This window comes from Apium graveolens, unplaced genomic scaffold (genome assembly GCF_009905375.1).
Source record: "Apium graveolens cultivar Ventura unplaced genomic scaffold, ASM990537v1 ctg8610, whole genome shotgun sequence".
Lineage (NCBI taxonomy): Eukaryota > Viridiplantae > Streptophyta > Magnoliopsida > Apiales > Apiaceae > Apium > Apium graveolens.
Genome location: NW_027421324.1, coordinates 202,759 through 218,259, shown reverse-complemented (window position 1 = coordinate 218,259; position 15,501 = coordinate 202,759). Strand labels below are relative to the sequence as shown.

At 31.4% G+C, this 15,501-nt stretch overlaps 3 protein-coding genes and 1 long non-coding RNA gene across 5 annotated transcripts; all 4 read right to left on the bottom strand.

The window, feature by feature from the left end:
- Positions 1–2,004: 2,004 nt before the first annotated feature.
- On the bottom strand, positions 2,005–3,513 carry LOC141705179 (auxin efflux carrier component 5-like). Its single transcript, XM_074508244.1, has 4 exons — positions 3,440–3,513; positions 2,703–2,788; positions 2,201–2,361; positions 2,005–2,097 (listed from the first exon to the last, which is right to left on the bottom strand). The coding sequence occupies exons 1-4, from the start codon at positions 3,460–3,462 to the stop codon at positions 2,017–2,019; spliced, it is 351 nt and encodes a 116-aa protein (XP_074364345.1). The 5' UTR covers positions 3,463–3,513; the 3' UTR covers positions 2,005–2,016.
- An 836-nt stretch (positions 3,514–4,349) lies between these two features.
- LOC141705187 (uncharacterized) lies at positions 4,350–9,017 on the bottom strand. Of its 2 annotated transcripts, none has more exons than XR_012568241.1 (4): positions 8,539–9,017; positions 6,597–6,773; positions 4,506–4,577; positions 4,350–4,394 (listed from the first exon to the last, which is right to left on the bottom strand). It is a non-coding gene; the product is annotated as an uncharacterized LOC141705187 (long non-coding RNA). The 2 variants fall into 2 exon arrangements; XR_012568242.1 differs by lacking the exon at positions 8,539–9,017 and adding an exon at positions 7,661–8,328 and having other exon boundaries at positions 6,597–6,771.
- Positions 9,018–13,352: 4,335 nt separating this feature from the next.
- Positions 13,353–13,781, bottom strand: LOC141705177 (uncharacterized). The gene has a single exon (XM_074508243.1). The coding sequence runs from the start codon at positions 13,779–13,781 to the stop codon at positions 13,353–13,355; it is 429 nt and encodes a 142-aa protein (XP_074364344.1).
- A 163-nt stretch (positions 13,782–13,944) lies between these two features.
- LOC141705176 (uncharacterized) lies at positions 13,945–14,274 on the bottom strand. Its single transcript, XM_074508242.1, has one exon. The coding sequence runs from the start codon at positions 14,272–14,274 to the stop codon at positions 13,945–13,947; it is 330 nt and encodes a 109-aa protein (XP_074364343.1).
- Positions 14,275–15,501: the final 1,227 nt, after the last annotated feature.

The window sequence follows — 15,501 nt, the reverse complement described above, 5'->3', positions numbered from 1 at the left end:
CAAATAATACTCATCTCAAATATGCAGTACAAATAATGCAGTTATAAATATGCAGTTTCAAGACCATATATCAAGTAATGCAGTACTAATGATGGAGTACAAACACTAACTCGCTCTCAACAAAAATCAAATTGTAAACTGAAATTATAAACTGTAATTAAAAACTCCTTTTTGAATTTGATTTTCTACTCTCAATTTATATACTGTTTAATTTTGCAGTGATTAGATTTAAGTTTCCATTTTAGGGCTTTCATTTAGGACTTTCAGTTAGGTATACATCTCTAACTAGTCTAACTGATTACGGCTTCAATTTATCTTTCTTCCATTTAGTCATATTTAGCATTAAAGGGCAAGTGTATCCGGCGATTCTACCTGTTGAAGATAGAAAGTTACTGGTAAGGTTGTGTTTAATAATGATCCAGCTTGCGCACACCGTATAACAATTGTATATAGCCCTCTATAGTATTAATAATTTCCATTCTTTATGTAGTTATGACATTTAGATATATCTTCAAATTACTTACTTCCATGTGCTGGATTCTCTTACTATTATCATAGAACTTTTGAGCAATTTGCATCAGGTTACATAGGTTTCTATAGCTTATCCAATGTAAAAATTCACATAACCCGTTGTTCTAATAACTGAATCTTCAAAAGCAATAATATTTTTCATATGCATATCACTATGTACTAATCTGCAAGTTGTAATTATATTTAGGAATTTCAAGTTGCCTCACTTTCTGGGGATTATAAGAAAAAAAATGAAAGAAATTATTTATGAACTTGATTCGGGAAAATTCCATTGTCTGCAAAATTACAGAGTATGTGCGTATTGCATTGATATATGAAATCATTAGTACGTGGTCAACATGCCTGCTGCTTTATCCTCTTTGTTGCTTCTTGTTTGTATGCACTAGTCAAAAAGAGAACTAATACTAAACATACAGATTGGTTTTACAAAAACAAAGTTGTAGCCAGTGTCCTACTTACCAAAGCTTGTTGCAGACGTGCATTCTATTCTTGTAACACGTTCAGTTTCGCTTCCAAGTCATGAGTATAAGCCTAGCCAATCAGAATATATGAAAACAAACTTTAGAAACAGACTTGGTGTGGCCCTTTTAAAGACCATGATTCGTACTTATTTTTTGTGAATATTTCTTCTTAAATAGAAATTATAACAAAATATTTTTTTCTGCAACCACTTAACAAAGCACTAAGTATCACCACTGTGCATCTTCCATATTAGGCTCAATCGATTATTAATCATCATCCCAGATGATCCAGTACAATTGAAAATATGATACATGAGAAAATTTATCATTTATAGAGGTGGATCGCCCCTGAAGAATATATGAGTTTCGGCCATAATCATATACAAAAATGGTAATATACTTAATAAAACTAAGCGGACTTGATACTTATGGCTTATATAATGGTTAACTAGACACCTCAGAGATCCCCTAATTCTATTCTCTTTTCGAATAAGGTTTCTCAAGCTCTAGGCTAAATATTCTACTTGACTCATTAATTTATTCAACTACAGATTCGACTCATTAATATTCAATTGAACTAAATAAAGTAAAAATGTTCGAGCCCATAAAACATAAATTGCTCCCACCATAACATTCAATTAATTACAAAATCACGCTGTGTGTATAAATAAAAAATAGCAGTTAAACCAATAGAACAATATCAGATCAAACACAAATTTATATTAATATATTATATGACTGTATTTATATATTTTTATATATATTATATATGTATTACTTGGGTTTTAAGTAGTATAAGTTTGTAGATCTCTAAATACAGGAAAGAGTTTCAGTGGCAAAAACAGTAATTACCCATGGCTAATGCAATCGATATCTAGTCTATATTCTAGAAAGATAAGTATGCTGGAGGAAGTGTCACCTGAAATAACATTTACAATATATGTTAGATCGCCATTGAACAAAATCAATTTGTTAACACTGAGTTTATAGTTTATACGTATCATTTCAGTGGCAAAAACAGTAATTACCCATGGCTAATGCAATCGATATCTATTCTATATTCTTGAGCATAATAGAAAGATAAATATGCTGGAGGAAGTGTCGCCTGAAATAACATTCACAATATGTAGTTAGATCGCCATTGAACAAAATCAATTCGTTAACACTGAGTTTATAGTTTCTACGTATCATTACGAAATAGTCAGTACCTGGATTATTGTTGCCTTTAACACTTCACCATCTAATCCTAAATAAAGACAGGCAAGGCCCCAACAAATTGGTCCCATGATAAACCTCCAAAGGATGCCGGTAATAGGGACTCCAATCGACCAATTTTCATCTATCTTTTTATTAATTGCCATGAATAAACCTGAAATATGCATAGCAGTAAGCAAAGCATATATATGAAGAGAATCTGGCTATATGTAAGGATGTCTACAACAAATTCAGATATTATATCTAATCAGGAAGAGTCACAGATTAGATTATAATGTGTAATAAATCCGTCCTAAATAACCTTAATTATTTTTTTAATGAAGGCTTGCAGACTTGCAACTGCTATCATCAGGTAACTAAACCACTTTCCTTATTAGGCACTGATCTGTTTTTTTACTTGGCCTAATGTCCAGATAATGTGTGTGTGTATGTGGAATTGTATGTAGCTATGAAGAAGTTACACGATGGACTCGGGAATTAGTGCTTTGAACTTACCCAAGCAGAACATGTAAGTGCCCACAGCTGCTTTCGACACAATCAAAATACATTCCTCCATAATGCTTGGCATCTCAAAATGCAACCTGAAGCATAATTTCCATCCAGAAGTTAGCATGATGATAACATAAAAAAACCGATTAATAATATCTAATTTTAATTGTCAAAGGTTCACTGGTTGGCATAATTCACGAAAAGTGTCTATATTTGAGTGTACGCATGTGTATAAGGTATGGGGATTATAGGAAAATCTCTATACACAACTAACAACGATAATTAGAGCTACTATTATCATAGAACTTTTGAGCAATTTGCATCAGGTTACATAGGTTTCCATAGCATATCCAATGTAAAATTCACATTACCCGTTGTTCTAATAACTGAATCTTCAAAAGCAATAATGTTTTTCATATGCAAATCATCACTATGTACTAATCTGCAAATGTAATTTTATTTAGGAATTTCAAGTTGCCTCACTTTCTGTTGGGGATTATAAGAAATAAAAATATGAAAGAAATTATTTATGAACTTGATTCGTGAAAATTCCATTGTCTGCAAAATTACAGTGTCTGTGTGTATTGCATTGTTATATGAAATGATTAGTATGTGGTCAACATGCCTGCTGCTTTATCCTCTTTGTTGCTTCTTGTATATGTATGCACTAGTCAAAAAGAAACTAATAATAAACATGCAGATTGGTTTTACAGAAACAAAGTTGTAGCCAGTGTCCTGCTTACCAAAGCATGTTGCAGGAGTGCATTCTCTTCTAGTAACACGTGCAGTTCCGCTTCCAGATAGCGAGTATAAGCCTAACCAATCAGAATATATGAAAACAAACATTAGAAACAGACCTGGCGTGGCCCTTTAAAGACATGGTTTTAATCTAACAAATTTACAGTCATACTTATTTTTTGTGAAATTTCTTCTTGATAGAAAGTAAAACAAAATTATTTTTTCTGCACCCACTTGACAAAGCACTACCCACTTGACAAAGCACTAAGTATCACTTTGCATCTTCCATATTAGGCTCAATCGATCATTAATCCTCATCGCAAATAATCATACAAATGAAAATATGATCATGAAGAAATTTACCATTAATAAGGGTCGCTCGCTCCTTAAAAATATATGAGTTTCCACCAGAATAGTCTACAAAAAAAAGGTAATATATCCTAATAAAACTAAGCGGACTCGATCCCTATGGCTTATATAATGGTTAACTAGACACCTCAAGAGAGGTCCCCAAATTCTATTCTCTTTTCGAATAAGGTTTCTCAAGCTCTAGTCTAAATATTCTACTTGACTCATTAATTAATCAAGTCTAGATTCGACTCATAAATATTCAATTGAACTAAATAAAGTAAAAATGTTCATAAATTGCTCCCACCATAACATTCTATTAATTACAAAATCACACTATACGTATAAATAAACAATAGCAGTTATACCAATAGAACAATATCAAATCAAACACTAAATTCTTCGAGTACAACTAACAACGATAATAGAGCAATAAATCCATGTCGAATGAACATACTCAAGCGCAACAAAACAACACAGTAAGATCGCAGTCAATAAAACAAACAACGTACATGTATATATGATGATCGCATTCAATTAATTAAATCGCAATAAAATGAAGAATTACCTGGAAACTACACATGGACGGGGTGAGCACTTTCTTCATTGTTTCTGCAAGTAATTTCAGAAATTCAAATAAAAATGAAGAATTAAATTAAATAAAAAAACATAAATTATACTCAGAAAAGATTGTATAAGTGAATAGAAATTCGAAATTGACACCTTATACTCGATTTCACCTCCAAAACCATGGTTCGATGTTTGGTGAACCTGATAACCTTATAACCTTATAACCTGTTAGAAGTACAAAATGTTACAAGTACAAAATACAAATTAAGATAACAATATAACTTACTTAGGGTTGACAAAATGTCTTCGTCTTGTTAAAGTCCAGGCATATCTCTTACAACATAAAGTATTATTTATATTCATAATAAATGTAAATATAAAAAAATATATTAGAATAATCAAATTTTAACCGGGTTTTTAATCGGGTCAGGCCGAGTACGTAAATATACATATAATTCTGAAATTATTACTTTATATTTTAGTTGGGCCCTTGATAACTTTCTAATTTTTTTTATCTGATACTCTTAGCGAGAATATTACTTTACGACCGTGCCCCAAATTACGATTGACAAAATTTATACCTAAATAAGGTTATAACTTTATCCGATATTACTTAATACAGGTTTAAGTGTAGATATAACAAAAAGATTGCGGTTTACATGATCAGCCTGTACAAATACTCATGCTGGCCGGTGAGCATTTTTTCTGTTAATTAGCTGCATGTCATAACTAAAAAGTTTTAAAATCAATTACAGAAATACCAATTCACATTTCTAAATCCATAAACTCTTCTCTCTCTGAAATTACAACATTTCTATGGTCTATGTTGTTTCAGCAAACACCAAACAAAATATGTTTTCATCAACTACATCTTTCCGAAATATTGCATGCAAATCAAAAAATGTTGTTGGTAACTAATAATATCCATGACAAAGATCTATGTTGGACAATTATTGTTGAAGTTAATAGTAACCAATAATTAAAATAACTTCTCTCTCTCGCATGAGAGTCGGCCGCCCTAATTTCACCTAACCCTATCCGCCCTACCTTCTTTTTCACCCTTTCTACCTATCTCTATCTCCATATTTATCTTCATCCCCTACTTTTATTCACTTTTTCTTTAATAAAATCGAGATTTGTTTTACAAAACTCGAAAAATTCATTACAGTTATTCACTTTAATTTTCAGATATACTAAGGTAAGAGCTTGGATTTTATAATAAAATTCAGTTTTTGCATTCAAAATCTCTGTCTAACAACATATTACAATTTGGTGTTATTCTGAGATTTTTGAAGACAACAGTCATTTAAGCCCAATATTGATGCCTAAAGTCTAAATTGGATTCAGTGCCCCACTCCCGCGGCCCAAGCCCACTCATTGTCTACTTCAATATTTGTTCCATATGACTATATCACATATATTTTTCAAGTATGTTTTGAAATTTCAAGTCATATTTTTTTTGACAAAAATGTTTAAAGGATTTTAAATATGAGTAACAGTTCATGATTTAATAGTTATGAGATTTTTCTAAATTTATATAGTTTTAATACAACGTTGATTTTGTGGAGTTCGAACTTTGGCGCCCGAAATATGGGTTTATTTCTAATTATCTACTTAAATATCTAAATTAATTATATCGACTATAAAATATTACATACAGGAGCACCCACGTGTAATTTACATGTCATTCTTATTATATAGGAGTTAAAAACTAACAGGACGGAACCAGAAATAAATTTACGGGGGACCGACTAATATTTGAAGAAACCAAATTACATTATTTTATATTTTTTTTCAAAATTTAACACTAAAATTTCTGCGAACTTAAACAGTTGAGAGATACCGAGACTCCCTCCAGTGCCCTCTAGTTCTCCCTCTGAAAACTAGGTCAAGCTTCTTGCACTAACAAATTGCAGAAGATAAATAAGAATATTAACCAGGTCAAGCTCAATGCAATGAGTGACAGATAAGAATATCTACTTTTTATCGATATTGCATGTTAGTTAATATTTAGAAAAAATCTGGTTAGTGCGTAATTTCGTATCACACTTTAAAATTTTAGATAGACTCGTAATATGGCGACCCTTTTTGATATAATTGGCGAAGGATGGGTTTTGGGATTGTCTGACACACATGTTAAAAAATTATTTTACGATATAATAATTAAACTGAAACAAATAAACATTATTATCTAAGTTTGAAAAAGAAAACATTACAATCTATAATGTTAACTAGAGAAATAACCTTTAGGTCAATCTCTAAGAATTCTAGCAGAATTATAAGATGACTGGTTTGGTGGTTTGGAATCACGCATCAACCATATTCACGTTTCATCAATATTCACGTCTTCAACTATATTTCCTTCCATTGCGACGTTGAAGCATTCCCCACAAAAAACCGTGCTTGTACTTGTACCACTCTCTAGTTAAAAAGAAAAAATCATTATAATCAAGCACATGCTATAATTAGGTGCTATACATGATCCAATACTTCATCAAATGAATTTTTACTTTATCTTCCCAGATGATGTTTGAAGCGGCCGTGCAACTACAACCAATATGACAATACAAGTAATACTATACGCATAGCAAAATGAAAGATGACCTTGCACCCTTTTATTACGTTCAATATACTTCTGTTCATTTCATATGCATATACATAGGCAATTGGGACAGCATATCTCATGGATAATCACTTCTTTCATTAAGCCGGACCACTGGGCCCTTAAGTTTTTGGCTGAGCAGAAAGTGAGAAAGTGGTTGCAGCATAAATGGATAACAAATTGATGAAGTACAATTATACAAATCTTTACAGAAAAGTTCAAGAATATACTGTGCGCAACAGAAGGCCTTGGATTCCTGTTTTAAAGAATAGTTTTGAAGGAGGGGTTAAGGACAGAAAAGCTAGAGTAGTATAGCAAGGGTGTTGTAATCTATTACTGTAAGTAGAGGTTTAGTATAAAAAGATCATCAATATTTTAATTACGTTCATGTTTGAACTATTATTCAGAAAATAGAAGTTATTATTCCACCAGCGTCTCTCTCTCTCTCTAACTGAATCCTATCAGATTCTCTTGCATTTCAAGCTTAAAATTCTATTCCTTAACTTGTTTTACTGTTCTAAGAAATCAGCACACACAAAAACATCAGAAAAACAGAAACTACATGTCAAAGCATAACACCAAATTTAATAGTGTCGTCATAGATTTAGTAATTTTATAGCATAAAATGACAAATTATAGCATTTAAAAAAGAACTCGCATAAATATTTAGCCAAAGGAATACTTGATTGGCATATAATAGAATTACTTCATCCAAGATGCAACTCGAGAAGTTTTAGTGGGAAAAGTTTCCTCAACTGTATGCACATCAAAATCAGCATACAAATTCTTCCGTTCAGTATCTCTAGTAAGCTTAAGACCTGAATAATAGACATCGACTCCAAATTACAATTAAGCTGAAATTAATAGAAGCACTTTATGGACTCAAATCATCATTTTAACAAATCACACCATGGAAAACTTTTGTCTGCTGTAAATTTATACGTTTTACATCTACGTTTTACAAATTCAAATTCCAACATTGTCAATTACTCTATGAATTAAAAGGTGTTTATTCAAATACCAAGTATAACAAGAAGAAGGAAATTCCTATTTAAATTATGGCGCTGTTAGTTTATTTTTACATTAAACAAATACTATCAGTCCATATTCGACAAGAAAGTTTATTCTAAAAATACTGTACGGCCATCATCAGGGAATAGAGTAGCGTCTAGATCTGGTACAGGAAGTTACGAAAAAGGTACACAAACCAATCAGAGAAGCACATTAATTTAGTGAACATTGTTAAAAAGAGCCTGTACACATTTAATATTTCGTTGTTGTCTACAACAGAAGACTGGATGGTTAAAATTAAGACCCTGATTACAAGCTAGCAAGGCATTATATTTGTGACCTCATTTATTCACTAAAGTTAATTCCTTCAACAGTTGTGAAAAGTAAGACTATATATCTAAAGATCATATGCCAATCAGGAATCTGAACAATCGCCTAAGAAGTATTCAATTGGGAATATGAACAATTACCGCAGAGGAACGGAAGGAATACCAAGTATTTATCTACTATATGCAAAAAGATAATAAATAGGGTCTTTGAAAAAGATGAAGAGACTAAAGTAATTATCTGCACCTTTTGCTTTCTGCACCCATGTACTATTCTGGGCATTACCGCATCTAGTAGGTTGCAGCTGCTCTAAAATAATTGGATGGACATTAAAGAAGAATCCACAGTAATAATATTTTGAGGCTTCATCTGAGCCAATCACGGTCAGATGCTATGGATTTAGATGGCCTACAACAGCTTCCTCAAGCAATTGCAGAAAACCAGGGCAATATGGTTGCACTGATGACATCAGTAATATGTTGGGTAGTATTTCAATTCTGGTGGATTATATTTGTTGCTGTATATATTTTGTTGAGATTGTTTGACGAATTGATTAAAAGAAAGGTCGGAAAATGCTACAAATGCGGACTGAGTTGGCTCATGATCAGGGAGAACCATATTCAAAACTCAATTTTTTTGAGAAGCATCTACAAGAGAGGCGGTGTTACTTATACCAATTTACAGCAACCTGAGCAGCATGTCTTAAGGGATGAAAAGAGTTCACAGCATTCACGTGATGGAGAGCGCCTTAACAGGAGGCAGAACTCGAACAATTAGAGAGTGATACCGACAGGTTAGGACTGAAATTTGAATATCCAAAAGGAACAGGAGAATGCAGATAATTATCTGTTATCTGTTAAAGAGAGGCTGAGAAGGACTGAACAGAAGCAACAGCAGATGTTCATTAGCATGGCCAAAGCATTTCAGAACCCCTTATTTAGCGAGATTCTTATGCAGCAGCTCAGGCCGAAAGAAGCACTGGAGACTGCTGGAACTTCAAAGAAACAAAAGCTGATTGCTCCACAGTGCAACAAAGGTCCAGCGGAGGCATCCTATTATCCTATATATGCAAAAAGTTATAAATAGGGTCTTTGAAAAAGATGAGACTAAAGTAATTATCTGCACCTTTTGCTTTCTGCACCCATGTACTATTCTGGGCATTACCCCATCTAGTAGGTTGCAGGTGCAGCTGCTCTAAATAATTGGATGGACATTAAAGAAGAATCCACAGTAATAATATTTTGAGGCTTCATCTGAGCAAATCACGGTCAGATGCTATGGATTTAGATGGCCTGCAACAGCTTCCTCAAACAATTGCTGAAAACCAGGGCACTTGTTAAGAAAATTATAAGAATAAGTTTATAACAAGATCAATAATATTAATCTAAAGGAACTTATTACTAGACCTTCTCATGTAAAAGTAATGCACATGAATGATTACTGAACATGAAAATATGCAAGATATAAAATGATGGTCAACATGTCTGCTGCGTAATCCTCTTTGTTGCTTCTAGTTTATGTTTGCACTAGCCAAAAAGATAACTAATAATAAACATGCAGATTTGTTTTAAAGAAACAAAGTCGTAGCCAGTGTCTTACTTACCGAAGCATGTTGCAGACGTGCATTCTCTTCTTTTATCACGTGCAGTTCCGCTTCCAGATCACGAGTATAAGGCTAGCCAATTAGAATACATGAAAACAAACTTTAGAAACAGACTTGGTGAGGCCCTCTCAAAGACCACGGTTTTAATCTACCGTATTTACATAGTCATGCCTATTTTTTGTGAATATTTCTTCATAAATAGAAATTAAAACAAATTTATTTATTCTGCAACCACTTAACAATGCATCTTCCATATTAATCCTTTACGATATAATCATTTCACTGTAAATGAACCGTAAATGTTGCCCTAGGATAAAGTTAAGTATTAACAATAAATTTTCAAATTATAAGGGTTTGAGGCTGGAAATTTCGGATCGGGGTCCATTTAAATAGAAAAAACAACCACAAAAATGAACTGAACGTATCCATTCTAGATTTCTTCTTCATACACTTTACACACACACACAATTACACAAAATTAGATCAACTTGTTGTATTTAAAAGATGGAGAATTACCTGAAAACTGTACGGGGACGGGGACGAGATTCGTGGAGCACTTTCTTCATTGTTTCTACAAGTAATTCAGAAATTCGAATAAAAATGAAGAATTAAACTAAAAAAACACATAAATTATACTCATAAAAGATTGTACAAGTGAATTGAGTCTTGAAATTGACACCTTATAATTAATAAAAAGGGGCGATTGAGAGATTGAATATGATGAGGCTGCTTCGTGTAGAAAAAGAAATCAATCGGCTGCAACTCGATTTCACCTCCAAAACCATGATTACATGAAATTGATTACAATAAACGGGTGCTAATCCTAACCCTAAGCCGTATTATATAGGCCGAGCAAGTGCCATTTCCTTATTTTTGAAGCCCAGTAAGCAAAACATAGGCTTGGTAAATTAGGTGGTCAACCGGCTCCTATTCAAAGCCCAAGTCCAACTTTTAGTAAATCAAGTGACCCAAGTCCACTGCCATTTCCTTCTTCATGGGCTTGGTAAATCAAGTGACCCACTCCGACTAAACGTGTTTAAAATTTAAAATTTAAAAATTAAATATTAATAAGATTAAAAATAAAAATATTACTTATTATTAAAATACATTACATAATTAAAATAAAATATTACAAGAACATGACAATTTAAAATATTACATCTGAAACAAATCTATCTACTATATATCTAATACAGCAACAGGGGTTCGCTGAGCAAATTTAATCATAAATATAATAATTAATGTTCATATAATATTTGTTTTAACCATTAATGTTCATTCATTATTTAATCATAGATACGGTAATTAATGAGCAAATTTAATCATGAATATAATAGTTAATATCCATTCAATATTTGTTTTAGCCATTAATACTCATTTATTATTTAATCATAAATACATTAATTAATATCCAAACATTATTTGTTTTAATCATTAATACTCATTCATTATTATATAATTAATACAGATTCATTCATGTAATTTTTATTACCTCAATTAAAACATCATTAATATGTAAGTCATTAAAAATAATTTCTTCATAAAATTTACATACTCTATTAAAAAATTAGTATAAAAATTTAAATGATAACCATTGCATAAGAATTCATATAATACATAAGTTATCACATCACTTATTAATATCGATTAGTTGTTACATACTTAATATTATATATATATTTATAACTAATTATTATAGAGATATATGCATGGATCATATAATACCTAAGTTATGACTTACTAATATAGATTAATAATTGCATACTTAATATATACATATTCATTTATAACTAATTATTATAGAAATACATGCACGCATGTATACATACATACATCCAAACATATGTACGTATGTACGTATATGTATATATATAATAATTTAGTTAGAGATGTTATATTTTCAGAGCAGGTTCTTAATTATCAGAGCAAGACAATAAAAAATATTATATTACCCTCAGTTTATTTTTCTATTTGGCATGGCGTAGTATTGTCTTATCCTTTTTATTTGCTCCGAAAATTAAAAACCCTCGTCTTCAAATGAAATTTCCCTTAAATTTCCCTTTTAGTTAATGATTCAAATTTTTTTGTCTACAAAAATTGTCCTTATTTTTAACGTAAGTTAAATTCTAAAAACGAGAATACATACATTATAAATTATCAAATTAATATAAATAAGTGAATTTTAAATATAAAGTAAAATTAAATATTAATATTAATAGTAATAATTTTAAATTTCATTAAAAAGAAAAAATATTTCATTTTAATAGCAGGTTTATAAAACATATATATTAAAAATTCTAATAATAATAATTATTATTATTTATATTATATTAATAATAATTATAATAATAATAATATTATTATTATTATTATAACAAAATAAATAATATTAATACATTAGAAACTTGAGTACAAAATCATGTTATTTATAAAAAGTGGTAGTACATTTAAATTATAATAAATTTTATTTGTACAAAATATTATTGTTCGTCATTAATTTTAATGATATTATCACAGCCTACCAGTGACCTTTAATAACACAGTTGACTGACATATACCATATTTATCACATTAACACTAATATTTAGATCTATTATAAACATTTGCGAATTAAATATTACAAACAAATGAACTAGATAAACTTATATATTAAATATGATTATGTGGATCAGAACCATTATACCTCTAAGTGAATATATATTTATATCTAACCATGTCATACTTTAAGTATTATATTTTTGTATTTACACAAAAATAAATAAATTATGGGCTTTCATATATATATATATATACATACATATATATATATAAATACACACACATATATATATATATATGTATATATAATATACACACATATATATATGTATATGTATGTGTGAATTTATGTAAAAAAACCTTTAACTTATGGTCCTCATAATTCATAAATATATGATAATGTTGGTTTATATTGGTATTTTACTGCGTCATTATGACATGAACTGATAATATTAACTAAAATAAATAATCTTGGTAAAGTTTACATATTAAAATACAACCCGAAAGCGCCTAGTATGCCGTGAGATGTGGATTCATTAATATTTTTTGAGAGAGGGGAAAGAGTTACTGAGGTCGGAAATTAAAATTGAAGAATACTAAAATTCAAATAACAATTATAAAATAAAATCTTATGTAAACAAACAACTATATTATGTAAAATTACTAAAATTTCTAAAAAAATTCATGGATCGTCCTTAACAGTAAAAAACAAGAAATGTCACTACAAGTCTCTACGTTAATTGTAGATAAACACTATTGCACCAATGTCATCAAAATAAAAATCTACTCATATACAAAAATAAATCCATCATCATTAGGAGGGGGGACAACATGAAATATTATCAACAAGAATAACTAAAATAATATCGATTCGCCCAATATAGAGCATGTCCGTGCATTGCACGGGCTATAGAGCTAGTTAATCATTATTATGGAACATTGTGATATGCTCAACCAGATCGAATTGTAGTTGACGATGTTTCTGCCTGTCACAAAGTTGGATAGTCCTTCCGATATACATTTCATTAGAGGCTAAAGATTCTTCGCCTAAGTTTGGAGGCGGTAAGCCATATGTTGCATCATCGTAAGATAGTAAAGCGCCAAAGGGAGTGGCGTATGTGTCTCTCTCATCCTCAACGATCATATTATGTAGTATAATACACGCTCTCATTATTTTAGCGAGATCTTCTTTATCCCAAAATTGTGTTGGATCATGTACAATTGCAAATTGAGATTGCAACACGCCAAATGTCATTTCTACGTTTTTTCGATGACCTTCTTGATATTTGGAGAACAATTTTATCTTTTCACCCTGTGGACGTGGAATTGTTTCACGAACGTAGCCCATTCAGGATAGATTCCATCTGTTAGATAGTACCCCATGTATAGTTGTTACCATTAATATTGTAATTTACCTCAGGAGCACGACCTTCTAGTACATCATCAAATATCGATTATCGGTCTAACACATTCATGTCGTTATTAGAACCAGCAACTCCGAAAAATGCATGTCATATCCATAGGTCCGATGAGGCAACAACATTAAGCAATATTGTTGGAACTCCTTTATGACCCCTCATGAACATCCCTTTCCATGCTTTAGGGCAATTTTTCCACTGCAAATGCATGTAGTCAATACTCCCCATCATTCCGGGAAAACCGCGAGCCTTTCCCATTTTTATGAGACGTTGTACATCATTTGAGTTTGGCTTTCGCAAATATTCACTCTCAAAAATTAAAATAATATTGGTAACAAATTTTTTCAAGCATTCAATTGCAGTGGACGTACCAATGCACACATAATCATCAACTGCATCCGTTCCAATTCCATATGCCAACATGCGTATGGCCGCCGTGAATTTTGTAAAGGTGATAGGCCCTTTCTTTCCAATGCATCAACCTTCTGCTGAAAATATGGATCAAAATTTGAAAGAGCATCCACAATTCGAAGGACCACCGTGTCTTCCCATTCGAAACCGTCGTCGGAATGTATCTAGAGGGTATACTGGATTTTGAGCAAAATAATCTCTCTCCAATCGTTCATGACCCGCTTCACGGTCTTTGCATATCACTGGTTTAGTCGTGGTTGACGAGCCTTCTTCAATAAATTCTTTAGACAAATCAGAGTTCTCATCCGTAGTATATATTTTGATTGCACTGTGAATGAAAAAAATGAGTTGCAGACTATCACAAAGAACATACATGTTTTATAGGAGATACAAATAATAAAAGAAAACGGCTAGTTTGAACTAAAAATAAACAAGAACTAAATTACAACGGCTAGTTCCAAATAGAAACAAACAAAAACTAACTTCCAAGAACTTATTCCAAACAGAATCAAACGAACAACTAGTTTCCAACAACTAATTCCAAATAAAAATAAACAAGCAACTAGATTCCAATGGCTAGTTCCACCTGCGTCTTGATTTGACTTCCTCAATAATTTTGGCATAAATCTCTCGTTGAGCCTCTTTCATTATACTAGTATCAAGCGTAAGAAGTTGCATATCTGATTCATTCTCTTTCCTAGCCTCCTCTTTTTCTTAAGTTCATTGAACTCTGCCATTAGATCTAATCTCTGCATAAACTAGCTTTTATTTCTTCATAATCTTTTTTTTAAGATCATTAAACTCTGCCTTTTTTTCCCCTCCCTCTTAGCTGCTTTTGTACCTTTAGGACGAACCGGTGATTCAACAACATTCTCATCTGTTGGTGTTTCATTCATCAATGATGAGTAGTTCCCAAATCACTAAATTTAGTTCTCTTTGCACTTCCATTATTTGTCTCTTTAGGCTGTCTCCATTTAGGATGTCTCTTTAGATCATTCCAATGCTTGTCAAAATTAAACTTCTTATTGTATTTAGTTTTATGGAAACCATGAGCTACCGCAATTATGTTGTCCAAATTTGTACCACCCCCATTTTTGAGACAGCTTCCTTATAACATGTTCTATATTGCTAAGCCCCTTCATTTATTCGTTGCCACCTTTTTTGATAGATATTACCCTCTTTTGATAATACCGTGATTACTTTATTCACAATAGTTACAAATTTGATCCCAAAATTCAC

Excerpts from the sequence above, each read along its gene's own strand:
- LOC141705179 (XM_074508244.1), bottom strand. The coding sequence starts at position 3,462 with ATGCACTCCTGCAACATGCTTTG. Across the intron at positions 2,789-3,439 it reads CACTCCTGCAACATGCTTTG|GTTGCATTTTGAGATGCCAA; the intron begins GTAAGCAGGACA and ends ATTATGCTTCAG. Across the intron at positions 2,098-2,200 it reads TAAAGGCAACAATAATCCAG|GCGACACTTCCTCCAGCATA; the intron begins GTACTGACTATT and ends ATGTTATTTCAG.
- LOC141705177 (XM_074508243.1), bottom strand. The coding sequence starts at position 13,781 with ATGGGCTACGTTCGTGAAACAATTCCACGTCCACAGGGTGAAAAGATA.
- LOC141705176 (XM_074508242.1), bottom strand. The coding sequence starts at position 14,274 with ATGTTGGCATATGGAATTGGAACGGATGCAGTTGATGATTATGTGTGC.